This window comes from Thamnophis sirtalis, unplaced genomic scaffold (assembly GCF_051295495.1).
Source record: "Thamnophis sirtalis isolate CommonGarterSnake01/CBP01778 unplaced genomic scaffold, rThaSir2_p1.2 scaffold_2, whole genome shotgun sequence".
Taxonomy (NCBI): Eukaryota; Metazoa; Chordata; class Lepidosauria; order Squamata; family Natricidae; genus Thamnophis; species Thamnophis sirtalis.
Window position 1 is genome coordinate 92,959,568 of NW_028261382.1, and position 26,143 is coordinate 92,985,710.

Consider the following 26,143-nt stretch of genomic DNA (forward strand, 5'->3'; position numbering starts at 1 on the left):
TTCCATCGAGGACCTGTACACTGCATGAGTCAAAAAGAGGACTGTGAAAATATATACAGACCCCCCACATCCTGGACACAAATTGTTTCAACTCCTACCCTTATAGGGCACTGCACACCAGAACAACCAGACACACAGACAGTTCCCCCCCCCCCGACTGCCATCACTCTGCTTAACAACTATTTCCCATAACACTGTCAATAATTTAGTAAGACTGTATTACTATTCTTCTTCTCTTCCTTCCTACTATCTATCTCTCCCCAGTTATAACCATAACCATATTGCTTGTATCTTTCAATTTATATTGTTTTTATTTGTTTCCTAGTGCGATTTGATAGCTTATTTAGTAACCTTGACTACCACTAAGTATTTTTATTCTTAATGTATTTTATTCTCCTTAGGTATACTGAGAGCTTATGCACCTAAGAAAAATTCCTTGTGTGTCCAATCACACTTGGCTAATAAAGAATTCTATTCTATTCCATTCCATTCCATTCCATTCCATTCCATTCCATTCTATTCTATATAGAAGATCAGTCCAGCCCATTGATCCTCGCAAGCTCACGGATGCTTTTGAGGATCTTCTCCAGAGCAAGAATCTCCCCCTCTTTTTCCTTTGCAGAAGCCCCATGCTTGTAAATTTACTCGGGAAAGGCACAGAGAAAGTTGGCAGCAATGGTTGATCCCACCCACCCACCCACGCAGGCACCAAGAGTAAGACATCTGTTTATGAGCCCCTTTGTATCTCTTTCTCAGCCAAGGAGTGCAAAACAAAACTGACTGCGTGCGAGAGAAGAGAGAACCAGGCTATCGGAATTCATCCGAGCTGCTCCAGGAGTCAAAAGGACTGATTTGATATTGAACGGATGGGTCCAGAAAATATAAAAGCAATCGATGGCATCTCGGGAGAGACATCCAAACCCCAGAAACCAGTTAGAACCAGAGGCAGGCACTGGGGAGCAGGGAGAGAGAGGAGAGGAAGAGCATATAATGCAGGGCAGAACCTATCCCTTGTTTTCTCACCCATCGGTTCACAAGACATGGTCCATGCCCATGTTGTTGGCACCCAACCCATCTCGAGAACTTCTTCTCAAGGTGCCCATCACACAAACTCAGCTATCCAACTGCCCAAAGCCCCATTGAAAAACACAGAAAGAAAGGCCTCACCCTTCTCTCCCCTCTCACACTACTTCCCATCGTAAGTTCCTCCACCAGGGCTACAACGACCAAGCAAGGAGGACAACAACAGCATCTTAAAGGATGCACACCAGCCTTGAAAAGTCTTTCAACGCCCCCCACCACCACCACCTGTACCCCGAGGCAAGGTCTTTGCATCCTCCCCAGAATTTGCCTCTCCAGCCAGGCAAGCAAGCAAGCAACTCTATGCTTGGGTACCACATCCTAACTCCCTGGGTAGGCAGTGCCACTAGCAGGAGCTCCTTGGGACAATGGAAGAGGTCCATTTCCAATTGATCCACACCCGCTGGTCAGCGATTTAACGCCCCCCCGGGAAACGCTCCCCCCCGCACCCCCAATAACAAAAGACCCCCCGGGGGGGGGTCATCAAAGAGTAGTCCAAAGCGATCTGCTCCTACCTGAGGGTGGCGCTCTCTCCTTGCTTGACCGTCACGTTGTCCATGGCCTTGGGGAAGGTGGCATCTCCGCTGCGCACCGGCACTCCTGCGGGCACAAGGAAGAGCAGCCTGAGACACACGACCACCAGGCACCGCCAGGGCAGAACCAAGCCCCCACCGACCCCCATCCTGGGATGCAGAGACACGTCCCTCCACCAAGCTAAGGTAGACTACGCCAGTAGCGGGGGGGCGATGCTTGACGGAGAAGGGGCGAGCGCAGAGCAAGAGCAATCCCGAGGCGCTTTTACGCGGCGAAGCGCTGATGCTGCTCGACGGTTATCGGGACGCCCGGGAGAAATCCAGCTCCGGAGAGGCGGGGCGTCCAGGAAGAGGATGCCAGGGGTGGGGAGAGGCGGCTGCAGACGGGCCGGCCGTCCCGGGGCAAGCGGGGAGCTGTCCGAGGTGTCCTTCTCGGTCCGGTTTCCAAAGAGAGAAAAAACCGGACTAAGTGGCTGCAAGGCTCCGGCGGCAAAACTTTCTGCGCCGCCACCGAGGAGGCGGGCGAGGCGGAGAAGCGGAGCCGAAGGAGACGGGAGGCGCCCCGGCTGGGGTTTTCTTCCCTCCGCCGCGCGCTCGTTCCCTCTTTCTCCAGCCAAGCGGGCGATGGAGCTCCGGAGCCCCGACGCCGCCCTGCGTCTCGCTCTCCTCGGCCGTCCGGGCTCGTCCGGCTCCGCTGCTTGGGAAGGCTGCGGCCGCCCCCGCCAGCCGGCGGCTCAAGGCTCGAAGCGGGCAGGCGGGAGACGCGGGCAGGAGCCTGCCGCCGCCGATGATGCCGCCGCCGCCGATGCCGCCACTTCTGGCATCCCCGCGCCTCTGGCCCCGCTCGCCGGGCGCCTCTGCTCCGCGGTCCCTCCCGCGCGCGCCCACCGACGGGTTGTCATGGCAGCGCCTCCATCGCTGGCCAGGACGCGGGCTCCCCGGTGCAGCCACAGCGACCGGGGAGGCTTCGCACACGCAGCGCCCGGCGCGAAGGACACGCCGGAGCGGCGGTAGCGGCGGCGGCGGTAGCGCGCGCTCCCCTTCCCTCCCACGCGCGTTAACCCTGCCCGCGCCGCGGTCGGGGACTCAGGCGGGAGGCGGGAGCCCCGCGGGGACCGCGGCGGAGGCTGCTTCTTACCCCGAGGGGAGGAAGGGGAGCAACATTAACCCACCTGCCCCCGCTAGGCGATTACCCCTCCCCCCCGCACGCCTGGACCTGGAGTTGCGATGCTGGTCCGGGGTCCTCTTCCAGGACTAGGTGTCTTGGAAGCGGGCTGGGCGCGGGAGAAAGTAGGACAGGTGGGGATTGGTTTGCAAGGGAAGGAAGGAAGGAAGGAAGGAAGGAAGGAAGGAAGGAAGGAAGGAAGGAAGGAAGGAAGGAAGGAAGGAAGGAAGGAAGGAAGGAAGGAAGGAAAGAGGGAGATAGGGAGGAGAAAGAAGAGAGGAAAGAAGGAAGGAAAAGAAGGGAGAGAAAAGAAGGAAGGGAGGAATGGAAAGGAAGGAAAAGAAAGAAAGAAGAAAGAAAGAAAGAAAGAAAGAAAGAAAGGGGAAGAAAAAAGGTGGCAGAGAGGAAGAAGGGAGGGAGGGAGGGAGGAAAAGAGAGAAGGAAGAAGGAAGAAGAGAGGGTGGAAAAGAGAGAGGGAGGAAGGAAGGAGAGGGGGAAGAAAAGAGGAAGGGAGGGAGGAAGAAAAGAAAGAGAGGAAGGAAGGTGGAAGCAAGGAAGGAACAAAGGAAAAGATGGAGGGAGGAGGGAGGGAGGGTAGTTGCAGGCTTCTGCGATGCACAGGACACTTTGCAGCCCTGCTCAAAGGATGCCCTGGGAAGGTTGCTGAGACCTGTCCATGTCTCCTGGTGCCACCATTCCCACCCATCTTCCAGCCTACAGGAGAACTTTGAATCATCAAGTAGGTTCTTCCCTGTATTTGGGGCTGAGATGGTGGGGCTGTGGATTTGGACAATTTAAGTTCCCTAAAACTCAAGTGGTTGAATTTAGTGAGGTCTGGACAGGAGTTCTGACCTTAGGAAAAGAGAAGTCATCACTGAATCCCTATTTTTCTTTGGATGAGCCCAACCTCCCATTCTCCACTTCTCTGCCTTTCTAGGATTTCTCTTCTCAGACATCATGGTCCAGAAAGCAGATGGTCATAGTGGGTGAAAAGAGGGGAGGGGGGGGACAGAGAAAGAGAGAAGGCGCCAGATTGGGGAAGCCTACAGTATAGTTATGAAAAATAGAATTAGAAGGGAAATGGGAAGTTGAACCATCTAAGCCTTTCTGGACCTTCTTCCAGATGGGTGAATCTAGGCCATGCTAATCATTGCAACCCAAGCACTGATGATGTTATCTAGTTTAGTAATGAAATGTTTGCAAGAAAACAACCAACCTCAGAGAGCACCATTGCAACCCAAATACTTCTGAAGACAGCCATGGTGGGGGAAGGGGCATTTCCTCTGCATACAGATTTGCAACGAATGCTACTAAATTCTCTAGGGCTAATTTACCAGGTCGGAGTGGGGTGGTGATGGTCGAGGATGATTGTTAGTCCATGGATAGGGTCAACACTGACAAGCAGTACAGTGTCTTCAATAGAGGAGAATATTTCCCCTGATGATGTCACCCAGGGATGGGTGTCCATTATTTTTTTACTACCGGTTCGCTCATGCGCATTCACATGTGTTCTCAATGCTTCTGCACATGCGCAGAAGCATCCGAGAGGTGGGCAGAGCTTCCTGCCACCGCTATTACCAGTTGACCCGATCCGGGCCAAACCGGGATCAACCCGCCTCTGATGTCACCTAGTTGGGTAACGAACCGGATGCAAGAAAACAACCAAGCTTATAAGCACTAAGAACCTCACATATGATAAAGAATCTCAAATCTCATTTGAGCTTGACTTCCAGTGATTACATAAAAAATGTGCATTTTTCAAGAGGCAACTGGACTTTCTGGACCAGAAAAAGATAGAGATAGAGATGGAGATGGAGATGGAGATGGAGATAAAGACAGAGTTAGAGATAGAGATAGAGATAGAGATAGAGATAGATAGCTTCAGAGATCAGAGATGATAGATAGATAGATAGATAGATAGATAGATAGATAGATAGATAGATAGATGATAGATAGATAGATAGATAGATAGATAGATAGATAGATAGATAGATAGATAGATAGATAAAGATAGAGACAGATGATAGATAGACAAACAAATAAATGATAGATAAATGATAGACAGATGATTAGATATAAATAGATATAGATGATGGGTAGACAGAGATAGATGATGATATAGATAGATAGATAGATATAGATGGATGGATGGATGGATGGATGGATGGATGGATGGATGGATGGATGGACGGACAGACTAATTCACTTACTCTTTTCATTAAAATTTCATCTTTTTCACTAGGAAAAGTTTGAAGGTTGCAGGATACAAATTATTAGGATATTAACTATCCTGTTATTAATAAGATATGGCCTCTTGAAAAATGCACCTTTGGGACAACCATGACCTTTCTTAGCAAGATTGCCAAACTGTTTAGACTTGGTCCTTCTTTAGAATTATTATTTCAACTTACAATACAATACAATAGTAGAGTTGGAAGGGACCTTGGAGGTCTTCTAGTCCAACCCCCTGCCTAGGCAGGAAACCCTATACCGTTTCAGACAAATGGCTATTCAACATCTTCTTAAAGACTTCCAGTTTTGGGGCATTCACAACTTCTGGAGGCAATTTGTTCCACTGATTAATTGTCCTCACTGTCAGGTAATTTCTCCTCAATTCTAAGTTGCTTCTCTCCTTGATTAGTTTCTACCTATTGTGTCTTGTTCTACCCTCAGGTGCTTTGGAGAATAGTTTGACTCCTTATTCTTTGTGGCAACCCCTGAGATATTGGAACACTGCTATCATGTCTCCCATAGTCCTTCTTTCTAGTAAACTAGACATACCCAGTTCCTGCAACCTTTCTTCATTTGTTTAAGCCTCCAGTCCCCTAATCCTCTTTGTTGCTCTTCTCTGCACTCTTTCTAGAGTCTCCACATCTTTTCTACACCGTGGTGACTTCCTCCTTCCATTTCAGCTGTCCAGCCCTGTGGTTTCCTGTTGACATTTCCCCCCTTCCAAGTACTAACTAACCAAGCTTGATCTTGCTTAGTTTCCAAGCCCAGATACGGTTTGTCAGGTGAGTCCATCTGCTGAGACCCAGGGGGAATGTTAAACGAACACTCTGCTCAGCCTGGGTTTTCCAGACCTTAATAATAAAAGGAGCTGTGTATTCTACTGAGGAGACAAGACAACCTCAGCAAGATTTAATAGAGGCACATATTATTGGATTGTAGGAAGTTAGCACCCACCACTCTCCTAGGAAAATTAAATATTCTAGGAAATATTACAAAGGCAGAATATGATATTTCCCTGGATGAGAAATGGAGAAACATGTTTTTTTAGACAGGGAGGAGACTCACTCTTAATAGCCCCCACCATCCTCAATAGCCCACAGTAGATGTCCGCACTTAAGAGATAAAGAGATAGCTAGGTCTATTTATAAGCAAATGCCCCCCCCCCCAAGATGCAACAAAGTAGTGGTGGGATTCAGCCAGTTCGCACCTATTCGGGAGAACCGGTTGCTAACTTTCTAAGCAGTTTGGAGAACCGGTTGTTGGAAGAAATCTTATTTTGTTTTTCCCCACTTTACAGGGCTAATCCTGTAAGGAAGGAAGGAAGGAAGGAAGGAAACATTCTGGTGTTGTTTCTAGCCTAATCTTGATTGCCCTGCTTACAGAAACTGCCTCTCCAGTTAACCCTTGTTACATTGTAGCAGCTAAGACGAAGCGCCCATCAACCTGAGTGATGTTGAGTTGGCCACGCCCACCCAGTCACATGACCACTGATCCCCGCCTACCTAGCTGGTCATCAGGGCAGAGAACCGGTTGTTAAAATATTTGAATCCCACCACTGCAACAAAGGTAGGATTAGCCCTCTACCCATCTCACCACAAGACACCAGGGAAGATTGCATCACCCAGCAAGGCTCAACCAAGCCTGGGACTTAGGACAGCCTACAGAGTTGCCCCTGCATGGCCCCATGGGAGTCTGACAACCAATCAGAATACAAGCTCAATTCAAAAGCCCAGAGAGGGCATAAAATTCAGACACTCTCAGCATCTCTTCCCCTTTTTTTTCCTTCACCCAAGATCTTAGCAATAGCAGTTAGATTTATATACCGCTTCATAGGGCTTTCAGCCCTCTCAAAGCAGTTTACAGAGTCAGCATATCGCCCCCACAGTCTGGGTCCTCATTTCACCCACCTCGGAAGGATGGAAGGCTGAGTCAACCTTGAGCCGTTGAGATTAGAACTGCTGAACTGCAGATAACAGTCAGCTAAAGTGGCCTGCAGTACTGCACCCTAACCACTGCGCCACCTCGGCTCTCGGCTCTTCAAGGCATGTGATCCTGTTCATCCATAAACATTTTTTCCAAGCAACTTCCATGAATCCAGTGTCTTTTTTCCCCCCACTTGGAACTGAACCCAGAAGGATATGTCTTCCAGTGGGATCATTCAAGATTAAGGCACACAGGGTTGGAATTTCACCCCCTTACTGGGAAACCGAAAGCAAGACTGTGATTTCCTTGTGTTTGTTAAATAGATGCAAACAATTTGCAAAGCCAGGGTTTCCCTTTCCTTGAGGCTTAGGGCAAATTTTCTTGCCTGAATACCAATTCTTGTCCAGCAAAGCTTCCAATTACGGAGTTTGCCAAGACAGCACACGGTTGCAGTCTGCACAAACAAGAGCGAACACAGCATCCCCCCCCCACACACCCTCCAACTTCTGATTCAGCTAGAGGCTTTAGAGCATTAAATATGGAAGAGTCCTTAGGGACCCAATTTGTGGGGAAAGTGCAAAGGACAAAAGAGGAGAGGAAAAAGTGAGAATATTCCCTGGGTTTCTCTCTGTTTGCAACGGAGCCCGAAAGAAGTTTCAGCTCTTCGCCTGTGAGAAAAATGGGAGCAGATGGAAGCAGGCCCACCAACTTGCGACGGGCATACGTGTCTGGCATGGGGGAAAAGTTTCATCCCTGGCATTTGCAGTTAAGCCGAGAAGGGAGGCAATTCCCGCTTTTAAAACCTACGGGTGTGTAGACAATACTAAACTAGACAAAATAATGGAGGGGTTTGGTATATGGCACCTCCTAAGGGAATTGCAGCAAATATAACTTTTTCTTCGCCTTCTTGACAAGCAGCAAATGTCAAAAAAAATAAATAAAATCCCCCTGCTGGAAAGGTTTTCGAGGAACCACATTCTCGGTTTTTCCCTCTCCAGCTGGATTGTGAGTTAGTTTGGGTGTAGCCTCAAGGGAAACCGGGCAGGGACAATCCTGCCCGTAATTTTGAATATTAACATTTTATTCTTCCGACAACTCTTTACTCTTGGTTAGGCTGGCGAAGAGCTGCTAAGGTTTGCAAATGCTTGGTAATCATATTCCCACCCTGGTCTTGAACTAGCCACTTCCACACACAGAGGCCTTGATTTGTGGTTTGTACAACTGGGGTTTATTGAATGGATTTCAGGCAGGAGCTCATAAATTTCCGTTGCTGCTAAGCAAGACAGTTGTTGAGTTAATTTTGCCCCATGTTATTCAAAAAGAACCCCTATTTCTCTCCCTTTCCATTTAGAATCTACAGTAGATCCAAGAAACTAATCCAGCACCAAAGTTTCTCTTTCAAATGCCAAAAGGATGGAGTGGCTGCATCTAAGGATATAGATTTCTTCGATATAGATTTATAGAATCATACACAACTACTCTAATCTCTTCATTTGGAAAAAAAACAACAGCCATGGGCCAATTAATCTAAACACTAGTCTCTATCAACAGCAGAGATTGAAATCACAGTTTACATACTTTGGGGGGGGGGGAAAGAGAAAAAAATTGATGCACACTTTTCAAACTTTCTGCATACAGGAGGAGGTAAGGATTGTCTAATAGGATTAGTAATATACTATTAATATCCTATTAATAACAGGATAGTTAATATCCTAATAATTTGTAACCTGCAACCTTCAACCTTTTCCTGGTGGAAAAGGTGAACTTTCAATGAAAAGAAAGTGGTCTGTCTGTAAGTCATAATTTCTTGGGTTCATTTAACCTACCAAGCCCAAATCAAGCTATTGTACACTAAAGGTAAAGGTTTCTGTGGTCATGTGACCTAGCATGACTAAATGCCAAAGGTACACCGAATGCTGTTACTTTCCCACCAAAGTGGTACCTATTTATCTACTTGCATTTGCCTGCTTTTGAGCTGCTAGGTTGGCAGGAGCTGAGGCAAGTGGTGGGAACTCATCCCATTGCATGGCACTTGGGTCTCGAACCTGGGCTATCAAGCTCAGCGCCTTTAACCACTGAGCCATTGACGCCCCCTAACAAAGTACACTCATATACCAATCCCATCTCAGTTATGAACGGAGTACCATTGGTCCATATTAATGGCTCCACTCCTAGTTTGTGTGCTATTTTTTAAAAAAATAAAAGGTAAAAAAAAAAAAGATTGAGAGAATGGCAGAGCAAGAAGGCAAAAACATAATCAACATTAAAAAATGTCTGTCTGTCTGTCTGTCTGTCTGTCTGTCTGTCTGTCTGTCTGTCTGTCTGTCTGTGTGTTCCAGCATAACTCTGGAATGCCTTGAGCAATTTCAACCAAACTTGGTACACAGATGACTTACTCTCTGGAAACAAATACTGTGGGAAGTTAAGACACCCTTCAGTGTGTGTGTTTCTGCCTGTTGTGCCTTAAATACAGCCTGTTGCGCCTTAAAATAGCTTCTACTGTACTTCCGTAAAATGGCTTCTATTGTACAGCACAGTGGAGTTGCCAGGGTAACGGCTTCACAGAACTCCACAAGGGGGCTCCCTCAGATAAGGGGGAAAATCCAATATTAGAAATTACATTTCGTCCGGACATTTTCCCCCTGTAAATAAATATCTGGGCAACGCCAGGTTATCAGCTAGTCCATATTGAAATGACCTAGGATTGTTTTCCAAAGGCCTAGATCTAACAAAGGAGGTGCAGTTAGATTCCTCCTTCCCCAATTTCTACCCTCTCCATCCCTTACATTTTTTTAAAAAAAAAATGGGCATCCTCTCTATAGGCTGCCTTGGGATTGTTCTAGTCCATTGTGTAAATCAGTGTTTACCCCTCTGGATAAATAATAATAATAATAATAATAATAATAATAATAATAATAATAATAATAATAATAATAATAATAATAATAATAATAATTGGCACACTGGGTGCTATTCCAAAAGCACTGGAATTACATTTAAAACAGTTAAAAATTGACAAAATCACCATCAGTCAAATGCAAAAAGCCGCACTGCTTGGATCTGCACGCATATTACGAAAATACGTTACGACGTCCTAGGCCCCTGGGTGGGGCCCGACTAGTAACCAATGCCAAATCCGGCGAAACAACTGGCCGCTGTGATACAATTGTGTAATAATAATAATAATAATAATAATAATTTAAAAAAGTGACACATACCGCCTGCTTCCGAAACACTGCTGGAAAAATGAAACAAAACAGGGCAAGAGGCCTAAGTAGAATGATTTACAAATAAAGGAACTTTCCTGTCAAGGTGTGTGGTGCTTGGCTTGGTATGGAGATGAACCAGCCCCTGGAGACAAAAGGGATATGTAAATGGATGTTGTGTAGACAGAGGTTGATAGGTGGAAAGCTGAAGCCTGGGAAGCAATGAAAAACAGTTGTGTCCGTGGCAAGAGGCGACCCTGGATAGAGCAATATATCTCCCTCTGGGCTTCTATCAGGCCTTCCTTCTCACCTCATTCGATGCACTATCCAAACTAATCAGTCTCCTTTTCGTCTCGGCCCCGTGATCCAGCCGGCCGCCTTCCTTAACTTGCATTTCAGTTCACTCTCATTATTTCTGGTTCGGTCAGCAGATGCCATGATAGCCAGGCATAATTTAGAGCCTGGTGATGGGATGCGGTTGCACTAATTTGTTTTTAATTATTTACACCCCACCTTTATTGTTCTTATAAACAGGGAGGCCAACACAATACCGCATCCTAAATGGGTGTAGGGTTTCCTGCCTGAGCAGGGGGTTGGACTAGAAGACCTCCAAGGTATACACTATTCTGTCCTGTCCCGTCTTGTCCCGTCCCCCACTCCCCATTCCCCATTCCATTCATTGTTTTATTCTGTTCTGTTCTGTTCTGTTCTATTCTATTCTATTCTATTCTATTCTATTCTATTCTATTCTATTCTATTCCATTCCATTCCATTCCATTCCATTCCATTCCCTGTTCTGTTCTTTTTCCTGTTCTGTTTCTTATTCTGTTCTGTTTTCTGCTGTTTCCTATTCTATGCTACGCTATGCTGTTCTATTCTATTTTCTGTTCTATTCTATTCTATTCTATTCCCTGTTCTGTTCTTTTTCCTGTTCTGTTTCTTATTCTGTTCTGTTTTCTGCTGTTTCCTATTCTATGCTACGCTATGCTGTTCTATTCTATTTTCTGTTCTATTCTATTCTATTCTATTCTATTCTATTCTATTCTATTCTATTCTATTCTATTCTATTCTATTCCCTGTTCTGTTCTTTTTCCTGTTCTGTTTCTTGTTCTATTCTATTTTCTGCTGTTTCCTATTCTATGCTACGCTACGCTATGCTGTTCTATTCTATTTCCTGTTCTGTTTTATTTCCTGTTCTGTTTCCTGTTCTGTTGCCTATTCTATTCTATTCTATTCTACATTCCAATATTCTATTCTAGCCTAAAACTAATCCTAAAACTAATCCTAAAACTAATCCTAAAACTAATCCTAAAACTAATCCTAAAACTAATCCTAATCCTTCCCATCCCATCACTTCCCATTGCCATTTCCCTGTTCTGTTCTTTTCTGTTCTGTTTTGTTCCTTGTTATATCCAGTTATACTCTCTCAACCTTATTGAGAGAGTAAAACTGGCCCAAATCACTCAGCTGGCTTTCATGCTTAAGTGTGACTAGAACTCACAGGCTCCTGGTGATTAGCTCAAAGTCACCCAGTCGGCTTTAATGTCTAAGGCAGGACTAGAATTCACAGTCTCCTTAATGATTGGCAGAAGTCACCCATTTGAAGTTAGACCAAAATTGTCTGAAAAAAGTGACGACAGTTTTTCAATCATAACGACCGTTGCCGCATCCCCAGAGTCATGGGATCAAAACTCAGACCATTGGCAACTGACTCACATTTATGACGGTTGCAGCAGCCCAGGATCCCTTTTGTCAACTTTCTGGCAAGCAACCGCAATGAAGAAGCCAGATTCACTTAACAACCGTGTTTCTCACTTAACAACGGCAGTGAGTCCCTTAACTACAGGGGCAAGAAAGGTCCCAAAATGGGGCAAAATTCCCTTAACCACGGCCTCGCTTAGCAACAGAAATGTTGGGTTTGGTTGAGGTGATAAGTGGAGGACTGCCTGTAGGGGTTCAGGGCTTCTTCCAAAACCCGTGCACACCGGTTTACACAGAGGTGGGATTCAAAAGCGTTAGCAACCAGTTCTCTGCCTGGTTGCTGGGTGGGTGTGACCATGGTAGGTGTGGCCTACTCAGCCTCCTGCACCACAGTGGAGGTATGTGTTTGCCCTCCCCAGGCCCCGGAGGTTTTTCTCAAGTCTTCGGGATGGCAAAAACGGCCTCCCCTAGACTTCACAGGCCCACTACAGGCCGGAAACAGGCCCATTTTCGGACTTCCAGAACTTCAAGTAGGCCCATTTTTGGCCCTCCCTGGGCTCCAGAGGCTTTGTCTGAGCCTCCCGGAAGGCAAAAACAGCCTCCCCTGGGCTCCGGAGACCCTCTGTAGGCCTGTTTCCAGACCTCTGGTACTTATGGTAGGCCTGTTTTTCGCCCTCCCATAGCCCTGCACTTATCTCGCATCCAAAACTGGCTGTGTGGAGACTCCTGGGAGGGGCAAGGCGGGGTGGGCGAGGTCAGCTATTCCTTGCAATTACTAGTTTGGTGAACCAGAGTAAAATTAACATCCGGTTCACCCGAACCAATCCAAACCGGCTGAATCCCACCCTTGGGTTTCCATATAGCAATACATGTCATAATTTCATTTGCTCCGCTGACATTTAGCCTATGCAGACAGCACCACTATTCAAGGGAGCTTGATTTGAAGAGGACAAATGCCCCTCCCCAAATCCTAGCTTGCCCTTCCATTTCCCCCCCATCCCCTTTTTGTCTCTCCTCTATTCCATCTGGAATGTATTCCCCTTCCCAGCCCCCAGCCCCCCCCCACCTCATTTTCTCAACTTGCACATATTTCTGGCTGCTAATTATATTATGTTCTGCATGGTATAGGAGAGAGAATTAATTCTAACGCTTCCTCTCCCATCCTGTTTGCTTCACTTTTCTGCTTCTCTCGACTTGCCAATAGTTATATTCTTGCTTTCCCAGCTTTCTTCCAATGCGACGCGCCACACAGCTATTAAAAGGGACTTCAGGAGAAATTGGACATTGGCAGCTGGGGACTCTGGTGACCAATTAATAGTGTGTCCCAAATGCCAGCCAGGATTGTAATTAGAGTAATAAATTCTACACAAGATGTAGATTGCAAAGGGTCAAACCAGCATTCCTTGCTTTATTGGATTACAGGCAAGAATCATAGTCCCAAAATCCAACCAAGGCTTAATTTGAGTCAAAGTTCAACTCCTGTATCTATTTTCAAATCAAAGTGGAGTGTAGATTCTATGAAGAAAAGGAAGCTGTTTCTGAGCACATTCAGAGTGTTATTCCTCCACAGAAAATGACATTCTGAACCACCCAGGAATATCTGCAAAATTCTTATCTGAATTTTCTCTCTGCTATCGGGATTTTTTTTCCAGTTGTATGACAAGTTGGCCAAGTTTTTCTTGGGTATTTTTTTGTCCTTCCACAGCAACAGGGTATACTTTGGTTTTTTTTAAAAAAAGAAATCCAACAAGAATGACCTGTTGCATGAAGATCCTTTGTGTAGAGTTCTACCAAATGCTCCCTGAGAAAAAGATTTCCCCTCCCCCATCAGACATTGGGATGACTGATGAACTAAAATCTTTGATTGGTACAGCCAGATGGTGACACATTCAGGCTGCTGTTTTTCCAGTTCCAGTAAAGGTGAGGATTTACATTTTGCTTATGGCTTAGTTCCAGTTGTCAAATAGCTTGTCTAAACTACAATCATACAAAAACAATATTGATACAACCACATGTATAGTTACATCTATAGTTATAGATACAACTTTACAAGAGTGCAGAGAAGAGCAACAAAGATGATTAGGGGACTGGAGGCTAAAACATATGAAGAACAGTTGCAGGAACTGGGTATGTCTAGTTTGATGAAAAGAAGGACTAGGGGAGACATGATAGCAGTGTTCCAATATTTCAGGGATTGCCACAAACAAGAGGAAGTCAAACTATTCTCCAAAGCACTAGAAGACAGGACAAGAAGCAATGGGTGGAAACTAATCAAGGAGAGAAGCAACTTAGAACTAAGGAGAAATTTCCTGACAGTGAGAACAATCAATCAGTGGAACAACTTGCCTCCAGAAGTTGTGAATGTTCCAACACTGGAAGTTTTTAAGAAGATGTTAGATAACCACTTGTCTGAAGTGATGCCTAAGCACGGGGTTGGACTAGAAGGTCCCTTTCAACTATTCTAGTCTATTCTTTCTATCTGCAGAGAGTAAGGAAGTTAGGACAGATCGAAATCATATTTGTGATGACCCAGATGAAAAAAGACACATCTTTAGGAAATCAGCCATCTCTAAACCTACAGCCTCCAACAACTGGAGCCATCCCTGTTGGGAGAGCCATTTCAAGAATGGATAATAAAAATCATACACTTGCATGTTCATAATTCAGAGTGATTTCATTAGCAAGCAATGTTTCTCAGTCTTGGCAACATGAAGATGCGTGGACTCCCAGAATTTCCCCAGCCAGCATGCAGGTGAAGTCCACGCTTCATAAGAAATGTCAAGATGGAGAAACCCTGTTAGAAAGCAGTGGTTGGGTTGGGTCCATCCACATGTGATGTTGCTTTCAAGTGCTGTTGGTCCCACAGAAAACATCTTCTACCTTTGTGACACTAAAGAACCTGGAGTTGCTATGGAGATGAAGAACGGGAAAAACATTTCCTGACAATATCATCACCTTCTTCAATAGATGCTTTTAGATCACATGCTGGAAAAGGGAGAGTGGTGGGGTTGGGTTTCTTCTCCCCCTCCCCAAATGCAGCGAACTAAGCTGGAATGTCTTCTCCTGATACGATGACTGCAAAGTCTCGGATTGGGTTGGAGGGAGAACCCAAAATATATATCCTTTCATTAAAACACAAAAATATATCTTTAAAAACCTGGCAGGAGCAAGGGAATATTGCCAGCTAGGCACATTTCCTCTCTATCTAAATCTTCCTTCAAAGGAAAGCATCTTTTGCAAGCTACTCGCTTCCAGTTGGATTTATTGCTCCCAACCATATTCCATGTTAACAGCTTACTCCATTTAGAAAGGACCAAAAAAACAACTCCCCCAAACAACTATACACACACACACACACAAACACACACACACACAGAGTTCACATTTACTTTTTTAAAATCAACCACATCAAAACTAAAAGTCTTTGGATTTCACGAGAAAAGTCCTCCACTCCTCTGCTCAAATAGAATCCCTTACCCCACCAGGCTTGAAATTTTGGGCTTGGACAACCTGCAACTACCTCACCTACGGTCTGACTTCAGCATACTACACAAAATTGTCTTCTACAATGTCTTACCTGTCAATGACTACTTCAGCTTCAACCTCAATAATACACGGGCAAACAATCGATACAAACTCAAGGTAAACCATTGCAAACTTGATTGCAGAAAATACGACTTCAACAACAGAGTGGTCAACACCTGGAATGCTCTACCTGACTCCGTTGTTACATCCTCAAACACCCAGAACTTTAACCTTAAACTGTCTAGCGTGGACCTCACCCCATTCCTAAGAGGTCCGTAAAGGGATGCGTGCATAAGTGCACCAATGTGCCTACTATCCGACTGTCCCCATTTATTTGTACCCGTTTCCTTTGTTCATGTCCATGTTTATATTTATACCTGTTATCTTGTACATGTTCGACAAACTAAATAAATAAAATAAATATTCATGAAAATTATTCATATCTGAAAAGGAAGTCCCTTCGCTAAGCTTATTGAGGTCTAACTCCTCTCTATTAAACCATTGCTTATTGGTCTAAATCAGTCAAATGTTCACTAAACCCAAAACCTTTTGGGTGGACATGGGATTGTCAGTTCCTTCACCTTGGCTCTTTTTCATAACTTGGAAATGTTATACCTTTGAATATTGCATCCAGTTTTGGTTGCCACATTATAACAAAGATGTTGAGACTCTAGAAAGGGTGTAGAGAAGAGCAACAAAGAAGAGGACTGGAGGTTAAAACATACGAAGAATGTTTTCAGAGCTGAAGAAGCTTCTTGGCCCAATCTTGGGTGAGAAGCGAAACGCCTTCAAAGAAAAACCAGAAAGTCCAGTTGCCTCTTGAAAAAAAGCACCTTTGGGACAATCGTGACCTGGATGATTGAGAATCTCCATAGCAGAGGTGGGTTCCTACCGGTTCATGCCAGTTCGGTAGAAACGGTTCATCAAATAATTGGTTAGAAGAGGTTCCACCAGTGGAAAGCAGGCCACACCTACAGAAGAGGTTCCAAAAATTTTTGAAACCCACCACTGCTCCATAGATATATGTAGAGTGATTGCAGGAATTGGGTATGTCTACTTTAAGGAAAATGACTAAGGGGGACATGATAGCAGTCTTCCAATATTTGAGGGGCTGCCACAAAGAAGGGGGTAGTCAACCTATTTTCCAAAGTGCCTGAGGGCAGGACAAGGAGCGAGGGATGGAAACTAATCAAAGAGAGAACCACTAGGACTAAGGAGAAATTTCCTGACAATCAGGGGATCAAGGTGCCTCCAGATGTTATGTGTGCTCCATCACTGGAAGTTTTTAGGACGAGATTAAACAGCTATTTGTCTGGAATGGTATATAGTCTTCTTGCTTGAGCAGGGGGTTGGACTAGAAGACCTCCAAGGTCCCTTCCCACTCTGTTATTCTGCTTTTCAGACATTGTACTAACCAGGAGCTAATACTAGTTAAATGCAATTGTGTCAATAACTTGGGAGAAACTGAAAGAGCAAAAGTCTTGATCAGCCAACACTCTGAGGCTCGGCAATTAATAAAGAAGAGCTGCAGTAAGACAAGTAGAAGAACATATTCATTGGTTAAAATTTTTGCTTTAATTAGCACTGCACCTCTATCAGCTGATCTTCATAGGCTGTTAATTAAAAACAAAAGCAGCTGCCTGGCTGAATGTGAGCAAGAGTCCCAGTGTTTTGCCTGGCTGGCCAACCAGAGAAGATGCTTTTGTGTTGAATCTAACTTCCTTGTCTGTACCGTCTTATTATCAAATCTATTCTTTCCTTCCATAAAGGCATTCCTTTATTTTCCATGAAGGCTATTAATAGCACTCTGCTCCAATTATTTCCCTGCCCTTGGTGCAGCATGGGAGATTTCCAATAGACTCATTAACCTGGTTTGTATGGTGTTCATATTCTGCAATCTATCCTCCAGCCAGTTTGGGGTGACTTGAATGGAGGTGACTATTTACTGGCCTGATGCCCTTCCTGACACCTACATGGAGTTCACAGTAAATATTTTCTCTTTGTGCCTTGAGAGAAAAAAAAACATCTGCCACTACATAGGATTGAACTTTCAACCTTCTGAGTGGGAGACGAGCATCTTCACAACTGGCCACCAGTCTAGTCCATTTTGCATCGTCATGTTGCCCATTGTGGTCTTTAGTCTATACAAAATATCAAGTGTTCTCCCTGCCACTCAAAAGGTTGGCTGTCCCTGGTTTAGCCTGGGACTATGTGAAATTTGGCAGCATCAAAGTTTTCCAAGGTGTCCAGATAAACAGTCAAAATCAAACGTGTCTTCAGTGCATAGCGGTAGCTAAAAGTCTCTTGTCCTGCTTTCAAGCAATTCCCTACACCAGAACTAGACTTTCTGTTGTTTTTTTTCTTTGAAGGCATTTTGCTTCTCATCCAAGAAGCTCCTTCAGCTCTGAATGGATGGTGGGGAATGGAAGGATTTATACTCCTTGCAGGCGGCTGGTCATTTGCATCCTTTTAGTGGGCCATTAAGGTCACCTGGAGGTTTATCTCTGTCATCAGGGTCACCTGAGTAGTGCAAATGAATGGGGGGGCCTTCTTGGAGCTGTTGAAAGGACTGTGTTGTAGATTGGAGATAGATGATGTTGTATCCCTCCCCCTCTGTTGAGAGAGCGCTGTTCAATTTTGATGTAGATGGTCTCTTTCAAACCAGCGATCCTCTCTGTCCAAAATATGGACTTCAAAAGAGTGGCCTGTGTATTTTTAAAAATAATCACGTGATTCCAAAATTTCTTGTACCTACACAAAGTTTAGTAAAATTGTCACTGGGGCAGAGCGGTCTTCTGCTGCTTCTTCAGTTATCAGGTGGCCAAAAGGATGGGTGGATGCCCTCTTTCTCATTGTGCAATCCTCTCTCCAGCATCTGCAGCCTTCCAAGCTTCCCACACTTCCATTAGCTTCCAAAGGAAGACTTTAGTTGAGAATTCTTCCTGTTTACCCCTCCTTGGAAATTGGACAAGTGTCCCTGTTTAAGGGGACTTATGGTCTTAAGAACTTTTGGGGCAATTTCTGCTTTTTTTTTCTGGAGAGACACTGTTGGGAAATTTCTCCAAGCAATTTTGTTGGAGGAAATCACCTAAGCAAGTTCTCTGCACGCATATGTGGGTCAGAACTTCAAAAAAAAAAAAAAAAAAAACCCTGTTGGTGGCTAGTTTTGGAAGAACAAGTCTTCAAAGGTTTTGGCTCAACCCCACCCCCCCTTCACTCTCAGCATCTCCCTCTGGTCTTTCTGTCCAGATGTGCAGAGTATTCCTTGTTGTTTTTAATTCCATTTGTCCCTTTGGCTTCGAAACAAATGGGTAAATGTGCCAACATTTCATTGGGGATGCTGTTTTTACTACACCCGGGTGATTTAAAGGACAGCTCAACCCAGCTTTGCTAAACTCTGGAAAATGCACAGAATCCTGGCCACATCTGTCCATCTGCAGAAGAAGCTTCTTCCCCCAAACCTTACTGATCTTGTCGTACTGGAGGGGAGAGACCTTTGTCTCTGAGATTCTTTCTGGCAAATGTCTAGGCTGGTAATTACAGATGGAAGCTAATTAAAAATAATAATGGAAAAGGCTAGGGAGAAATGGCACTCTAGGGAGTCAGATCAGTTTTCTGTTGCTCTTTTGGGCAGATAATATTTACTGCAAAGTGGGACTGGATATAGTGAAATTGTGTGTAGGAGGCAGCAGGGGAGAAATGTCAGTGTATGTTTGTGTGTGCATGTGTGTGTGTGTGTGTGTGTGTGTGTGTGTGTGTGTGTGTTAAAACTGAAAATATAAGATAAAATAAAGCAGGGAGACCAAATGATACTAGAAGGGATATGGAAAAAAATATAAGAGAGGAGGAGGAGGGGAGGAGGAGGAGAAGGAGAAGGAGAAGGAGAAGGAGGAGGGGAGGAGGAGGAAGAGGGGAAGGGAAAGGAAGAGAAGAAAAGGAGGAGGAGAAAGAGAAGGAGGAGAAGAAGGAGAAAAAAGAGAAGGAGGAGGGGAAGGGAAGAAGGATGAGGAGGAAGAGGAGGAGATATTAGCAGTCTTTTTTGTTTCTTGAACAGCCAAATGTGTATTTTATTTCCAAACCAGCACATGGAAGAAGATAAAACTCAATACTTTCTGTAACCTATGACTGGGTGTAGTTTCTGCATAGATTGCTCACACGCAGACTAGGCAAAAGATTTCAAAAGTCCTTCAGACTTCAGAAGGAAGCAGAGACTCCATTCTGGCTTCCACTGGCAGGATGCAGAGGCCTTAATACAGGGTTAAGCTTAGGGTTACAACCTGGAATTAAGGAGAAATTTCCTGACAGGGAGAACAATTACTCAGTGGAACAGGTTGTCTTCCTGCTCCATTACTGGAGGCTTTTAAGAAGAGACTGTACAGCCATCTATCTGAAATGGTATAGGGTCTCCTGCTCATGCAGGGGGTTGGACTAGAAGACCTCCAAGGTCCCTTCCTGTCCTATTCTGACTGATTGAGTGGATAGCCACATCTAACCTTCCCACACCCATTGTTTGGGGGCACATTGTGTGCACGTTACTTAAGAACAAGAACAAGTCCAAATATTTCTGCCTCAGGCTGCTTAGAAGACAGAAATTCAGAGGCATCCAGCCACCAGTTGCAGAGTAACACTGCATCTTTAAATCTTTGATAGACTTGCCTTCCGTGGCTTTATCCACCTGACTCCTAGAGCCATCCACGTTAGTGGCTAGCCAGCCCCACATCTTGCAGTAATGAATTCCACAGAGCCTTATTATAGCCCTCTCTGCTCGCATTCCTAGCAGCCGAAGTCCTGAAGTGCTTGGCCAAATGAATTCAGCGCAATTTGGCTCCAGCCAAACCTCAGGCTGAATTTTGGTAGGAACTGCAGGAAGCTTCCTTCAAACGGAAGACATTAATCAGTCCGGCTTCTGTTTCCCCACATCCTTAGTCACACTCTCCTTCCACCATAAAAAGGATCAAAGAAACCGAGTCCATAAGAAGCATTGTTGTAATATTCTGAATTCTCCCCTCCCAGCAGGTCTGCTAAAGGTTTGTTGGGCATGTCTGTCGTCTTTCTTGTTTCTAGCAATAACCAGAGGATATTTCCCCCTTTCTGTACATTTGGCTGAGCTAATATTGCTTTCTGAACGGCAGTGTTAGGAACATCCTATAGAAGGAGAGGACCATAAGCACTACCTCCGATAGGAAGTCTCCCATATCCTCTCTTTCCAGTAAACAGGCTATCGAGAGAGAGAAAAAAATCAAACACAACTTCAAACTCCCTTCCGCTTTGTGGTGCAGGGTGAATAATTAGGATCTTCCTTCCCCCTTTTCTTTTCCATTTCTTTTTAAAAAAAGGAGAGCAATGAAGAAAGCTGACAATTGGCTCTGTTTTCCCAAGTACAGAATGGCAGCAACATCTTCTGCTGAAAGAGAACTCGGAACGATGCGAGAGGAAGAAAGGATCTATCCTAATTTCAAACAATTCTCTAATTTCTGTGTTATTGTTGTGGCCCACCAGCAGCTAGCAGATCTGGCAGCAGATTCGGACAGTGAGGAGGTTGGGGAGGAAGATGGGCCAGTCCTGGAGTCTGGAGAAGGCTCGGATAAGGGCTCTGCATCAGAGCCAGAGAGTGGGACAGAGTCATATGCCAGTTATCAGCTGCCTTCAAAGTTAGACATTAGTGGGGCAGAAGAGTAGCTGGAGCCTGTTCCCACTATGTGCCTGCGCAGAGCTGCCAGGAGAAGGGAACAGCTAAGGAACAAAGGCCAACTTGGAAGTAAAGCCACAGGTGGATGGTGAATGGCCCATCCTATAGGGAATAAATAGGAATGAAAGAGGAGGGGAGTTTGCAGGAGACAATTAGTTCAATTCATTAGTGTGAAGATCTGTTCCTGCCTTCTAGACAAGTAATTGCTACTACAGCGTGGCGTTTGGAAGATATCGGCTTGGCAGCTCTCCAAGCCTGATCAAGGTCTGTAGTTGTGAAATCTCTTGAAAGGCTGTTTGCCGGGACTTTGCTGGAGAGGAATTCCCTTTAAGGTAAATAAAAGGGGTTTTATCAGGATGAAGAGTTGGCTTCGTGCTTTTGGGAAGCCTAAGTCAGAACAGTTACAGGGCAAATATAGATACAGGTAATCCCATCCATCAAATTAATGAAATTCATTTAGCAAAAAACCCACGAGTTTCTTCCTGTGCGAATATGACTTAAGGCCCTAGTACAAAAGCTAATTTTAAAGTGGTTCTGGTGTACAAACTGAGATGAGAAACTGGAATTCTCCATCACTGGACAGACTTCGAAACCAAGCATGCCTCTAGCCATCAATAACCAAGAAGCAGGCTCTCTGCAGGATGGAGGGACACCGAAGACAGTATTTTTACAAGCTACATAATTGCACCATGATATACAAGAGTAGAGAATATATTCTCGGCCCCTGAAGGCAGCTACTTCATGGCCCTCTGTATTCGAAAGTGTTCACACATTTCGTTCTGTTTTGAAACCTGGCCTTCCCCTGAGGGAGAAAATGGCTCTTCAATGTGTCAATTCTGAACACCGGCATATGGTTCAGACTTGAGAAGCACCCCAGAACTTCCAAAATAGAGAGACTCAAACAAGTACAGGTATGAAGGCTGCAAAATGTCGCGATTAAATGTTATCTCTTCTTTATTTGGAGGCAGACTTTGGGTGGAATTAAATAAAGACCCTCTGTTAGGATTCCAAATAGCACCCAAAAGTAAATCAGAGTCCAAGGCAAAGTATTGCTCAAAGTTCCAATTTATTAAGAGAGCCATGTTGGCACATCTGGGAAAACCCGAATCTGAAAGCTTCCCAGTTTCCCCCACCTAGTTGAAAGTTCAAGATCTTGCCCCCACACCCACAAGTCCATCACATGGCCCAATCATCCACTGCCATGCTGGCAGTTCCACCCATCCAGTCCCGGTCAGGTGCAGAGGTGCAAAGACAAAGGATGACCTTGGCTTTCTAGAAAGCATTTTGTTATGGCTACATAGTATCTAACTCCATATAATTCCCCCCTCCCACTTTCCCATAATAGAAAATGCATAGTAGAATAATAGAAAGTGTGGCAGGCCAAAGATCCAAAAGAAAAGATGGCTGCAGGCCTAACACCCTCAAGCTAAACTCAACATCTGGGCCCTACATCCATGTAGTTCTTTTGGGATCATTAAACTAGGTTGCCATTGCCTCATCCTGGTGTGTGTGTGTGGGTGTGTTGGCACTGAGTGTGTCAGCTGGAGAGTTGACAGCCTGGGTTTGAGACCCAAGTGCTGTGCAGCGGGGTGAGTACCCTGTTACTTGCCTCAGCGCCTACCCACCTAGCAATTCGAAAGCATGGAAATGTGAATAGATAAATAGGTAACCCATATTGCCTCTTGAAAAAGCACATTTGGGACATAATAATGGGGTATTTTCCCCCCATTGGTTCACCCTCGTTTCTGCTGAAACCCATCACAAGTGAAATGAATATACCGTATTTTTCAGAGTATAAGATGCACCTCCCCCCCCCAAAAGAGGGTGAAAATTTGGGTGCATCTTATGCACCGAATGTAGCCCCACCCACCCACTGGCCACCACCCTTCAGCCTTTTTTAATTTTCCTCCCCTCAAAACTAAGGTGCGTCTTATACTCCGGAGCGTCTTATACTCCGAAAAATATGGTATTTAGAATATTGTTTTGGGCCTTTCCCAAAACATGAGAAGATCTGGAACTGAATACCTAAGGGTGCCTTAAAATGTGGTTTATTTCCTCTTCTCCCTTTGAGGTCTCCTATTTATACAGGAGCAGTGGGGGGTTCCTACCGGTTCGGACTGGTTTGATTGAACCAGTAGTGGTTTGGTGACCTGAGTCGCTGCAACCAGTGGCGACCCAGGCCTGCCATGCCCCTGAACTGGTTCTCTGGGTGGCGCCATAGGCACCACCATCTTGTTTTTTTACCTCTGTGCATTCACAGAACATTTTTTGTGCGTAGTGCACATCAAGCATTGAAGCAGCGCTCCCATGAGCAAACCGGCAGTAGTGACTGCCAGAACGCACCCCTGTACAGGAGTACATATTTTTATGAATCACAAGGACTATTGTGGCATCCTATTTGCTTGTCTTTCTATGCTTCAAGCGGTCTGAACACAATAAGCAGAATCTGACTCACCCGAAGTCTATTTTTAGAATTAATTGCAAGAAAGTCATAATTTAGCTTCACCAAGAGGTTGCTGGTCTTTGTTGGTTTGTTGTTGTTGTTGTTGCTTTAAGTTGACCGGGCTTATCACCGCTCTTTAGATACTCAGCCTGACTTAGTTGTCTGTCTCCTGAAGGATAGAAGGACTTCAGACACAGCAACAATCTTCCCAGAATAATTTGAAGTGTTTGTGAGACAAATGGGCAAATGCTTTCCTGGAATCTGCTGCTATTCGCCGCTTCATGAATATGTCACAAAACATGTCAGATTGTAGAGATCTATTATTCCTTCTACAGGCTGGCTCCATCTTCTCACATGACATTTTATTAAAGCCACCATTTGTCACATTAAGCAGTTTCAACAACAACAACAACAACAACAACAACAATAACATTGGAAAATATGATTTTCCAAAATTGAGAGCTAGTGCTGTGTATGTGTGTGTGTGTGTGTGTGTTTGTCTGTCTCTGTCTGTGTGTGTGTGTGTGTGTCTGTCTGTCTGTCTGTCTGTCTGTGGGTGTGGGTGTGTGTCTCTCTCTCTGTGTCTCTCTCTTCTCCCTGTGTATCTCTCTCTCTCTCTCTCTCTTTTAATTTCTGTATTTTTCAGATTATAAGACACACCTTTTTCCCCACAAAAAAAGATACTGCAAAATCTCCATTCCCTCCCCACTCCAGGGGAAGGATACTGCAAAATCCCCATTCCCTCCCCACTCCAGGGGAAGGATACTGCAAAATCTCCATTCCCTCCCCACTCCAGGGGAAGGATACTGCAAAATCCCCATTCCCTCCCCACTCCAGGGGAAGGATACTGCAAAATCTCCATTCCCTCCCCACTCCAGGGGAAAGATACTGCAAAATCCCCATTCCCTCTCCACTCCAGGGGAAGGATACTGCAAAATCTCCATTCCCTCCCTACTCCAGGGGAAGGATACTGCAAAATCTCCATTCCCTCCCCACTCCAGGGGAAGGATACTGCAAAATCTCCATTCCCACCCCACTCTGACGCCAGCCAGATGTGGCATTTGCCGGTTCTCCAAACTACTCAAAATTTCCGCTACCGGTTGGCCAAACTACTCAAAATTTCTGCTACCGGTTCTCCAGAACCTGTCAGAACCTGCTGGATTTCACCCCTCTATGGAGCCTATGTAGCTGAGGAACCAACTCATATTGCCCATTGCTGATGCCATCTAATGAATGAATGGGTGAAGTAAGATATCTTCTGTCTCTTTGAGTGAATCCCAGTCAACTGGAGCAGGAATAAAGAAGCCTCAACTTGTTAACTTCAATCTCCAATATTTTTTTGGAAAAACACATTGTGGAGATCCTCTACAGTTTCTAATTTAGCCCCAAATTAGTAGGAAAAGTTCCATCAATTAGAATCATGGTATACTGCAACTTAGCATATCTATCCTTCACTTCTTTTGCCGTCCCGACATCCATAGTTGATACTTCTCAGAATTAATTAAGATCCTGATGCTGCTAATATTTTTTTAAGTCCCCAAGAACCTGACAGCTCAATATTCTTATTAGGACCAAAACTGGAGTTCTTGGATCCCAAAATGGATTCGTACAGAAGCTTAGAAACCCTGAACCTCATTGTGCGAAGATAAGCTAAACAAGAATAAAGCTTTCTGCTTCCTCCAGGCATCCAGTCTATAGCCCGAAGCGAAGGTTATTTTAAGTTCTTGAGTTGCGTTAACATGCACATTTCTTTTTCCCCTCTTCGTTGCTTCCCCTGTTTAAATTGGTTCAAGTACATGCCCCATCAGTTGTGTGAACAGGCCTCGCGCCTCGCCACTATTTGCTATCTTAGGCAGCCAATCATTATTTTACAAAGCTGCAAAGCTGTTTTATTAATATTAATATACCTGCAGCAACTCCTAATTTCCTCCATCATTTTACTAATTAGCTGTATTGAATTGCAAAGATCATCTGCATGAATAATGATGCCTCGAGTACTTGTTTCACTATTTGGGCTCGTACTCTGGGAAGCGTGTTAGAAAAGAACCAGAAGCCATATAGAGTTTTCTACGGCTCCCACTCGCTAGATTGGAAAAAGCAGAGAAATGGGTAGGGACGATGTTCTTTCCAGGGTTACCTTTAGTGAAGTAAAGGGAGTGGATAAATTATGCAAAAAAACCACTTTTGAGTAGGACTGAAGTCATGTGGGAGGAACCAGTTCTGGGCTGGAAAGCAAGAAACTACGTTCAAGTTCAAGACCCATTTTAGTCATGAAAGCCAGTTGGGTGTCCTTGGACCAGTGGTGGGTTTCAAAAATTTTTTGAACCTACTCTGTGGGAACCTACTCTCTTTTGTGGGAGTGGCTTGCCAGCCATGTGCTCTCTCTCTCTCTCTCTCTCTCTCTCTCTCTCTCTCTCTCTCTCTCTCCCCTTCCTTTTGTCTCTCTGTCCCTTTTTCCTTTTTTTCTTTCATCTCTCTCTCACTTTTTCTTTCTTTTTTCTTTTATTCTTTATTTCTTTCTTCCTTTCTTTCTCTTCCTCTCTCTGTGTGAGTCTGTGTGTGTGTGTGTGTGTGTGTGTGTGTGTGTTTGTGTGTGTCTGTATCAGTGGTGGGTTTCAAAAAATTTTGGAACCTCTTCTGTAGGTG

At 44.9% G+C, this 26,143-nt stretch overlaps 1 protein-coding gene across 2 annotated transcripts in view; it reads right to left on the reverse strand.

The window, feature by feature from the left end:
- LOC106540773 (opioid-binding protein/cell adhesion molecule homolog) overlaps positions 1 to 26,143 on the reverse strand; it is a 795,044-nt gene that overhangs the window by 397,340 nt on the left and 371,561 nt on the right. The window contains exon 2 of one of the 2 annotated variants that reach the window (XM_087706377.1): positions 1,596 to 1,680. In XM_087706377.1, the coding sequence (XP_087562503.1) occupies positions 1,596 to 1,680 (85 nt within the window). Of the gene's footprint in view, positions 1 to 1,595; positions 2,275 to 26,143 lie in introns of those variants that run through there. The other variant, XM_087706376.1, reaches the window with a different exon arrangement.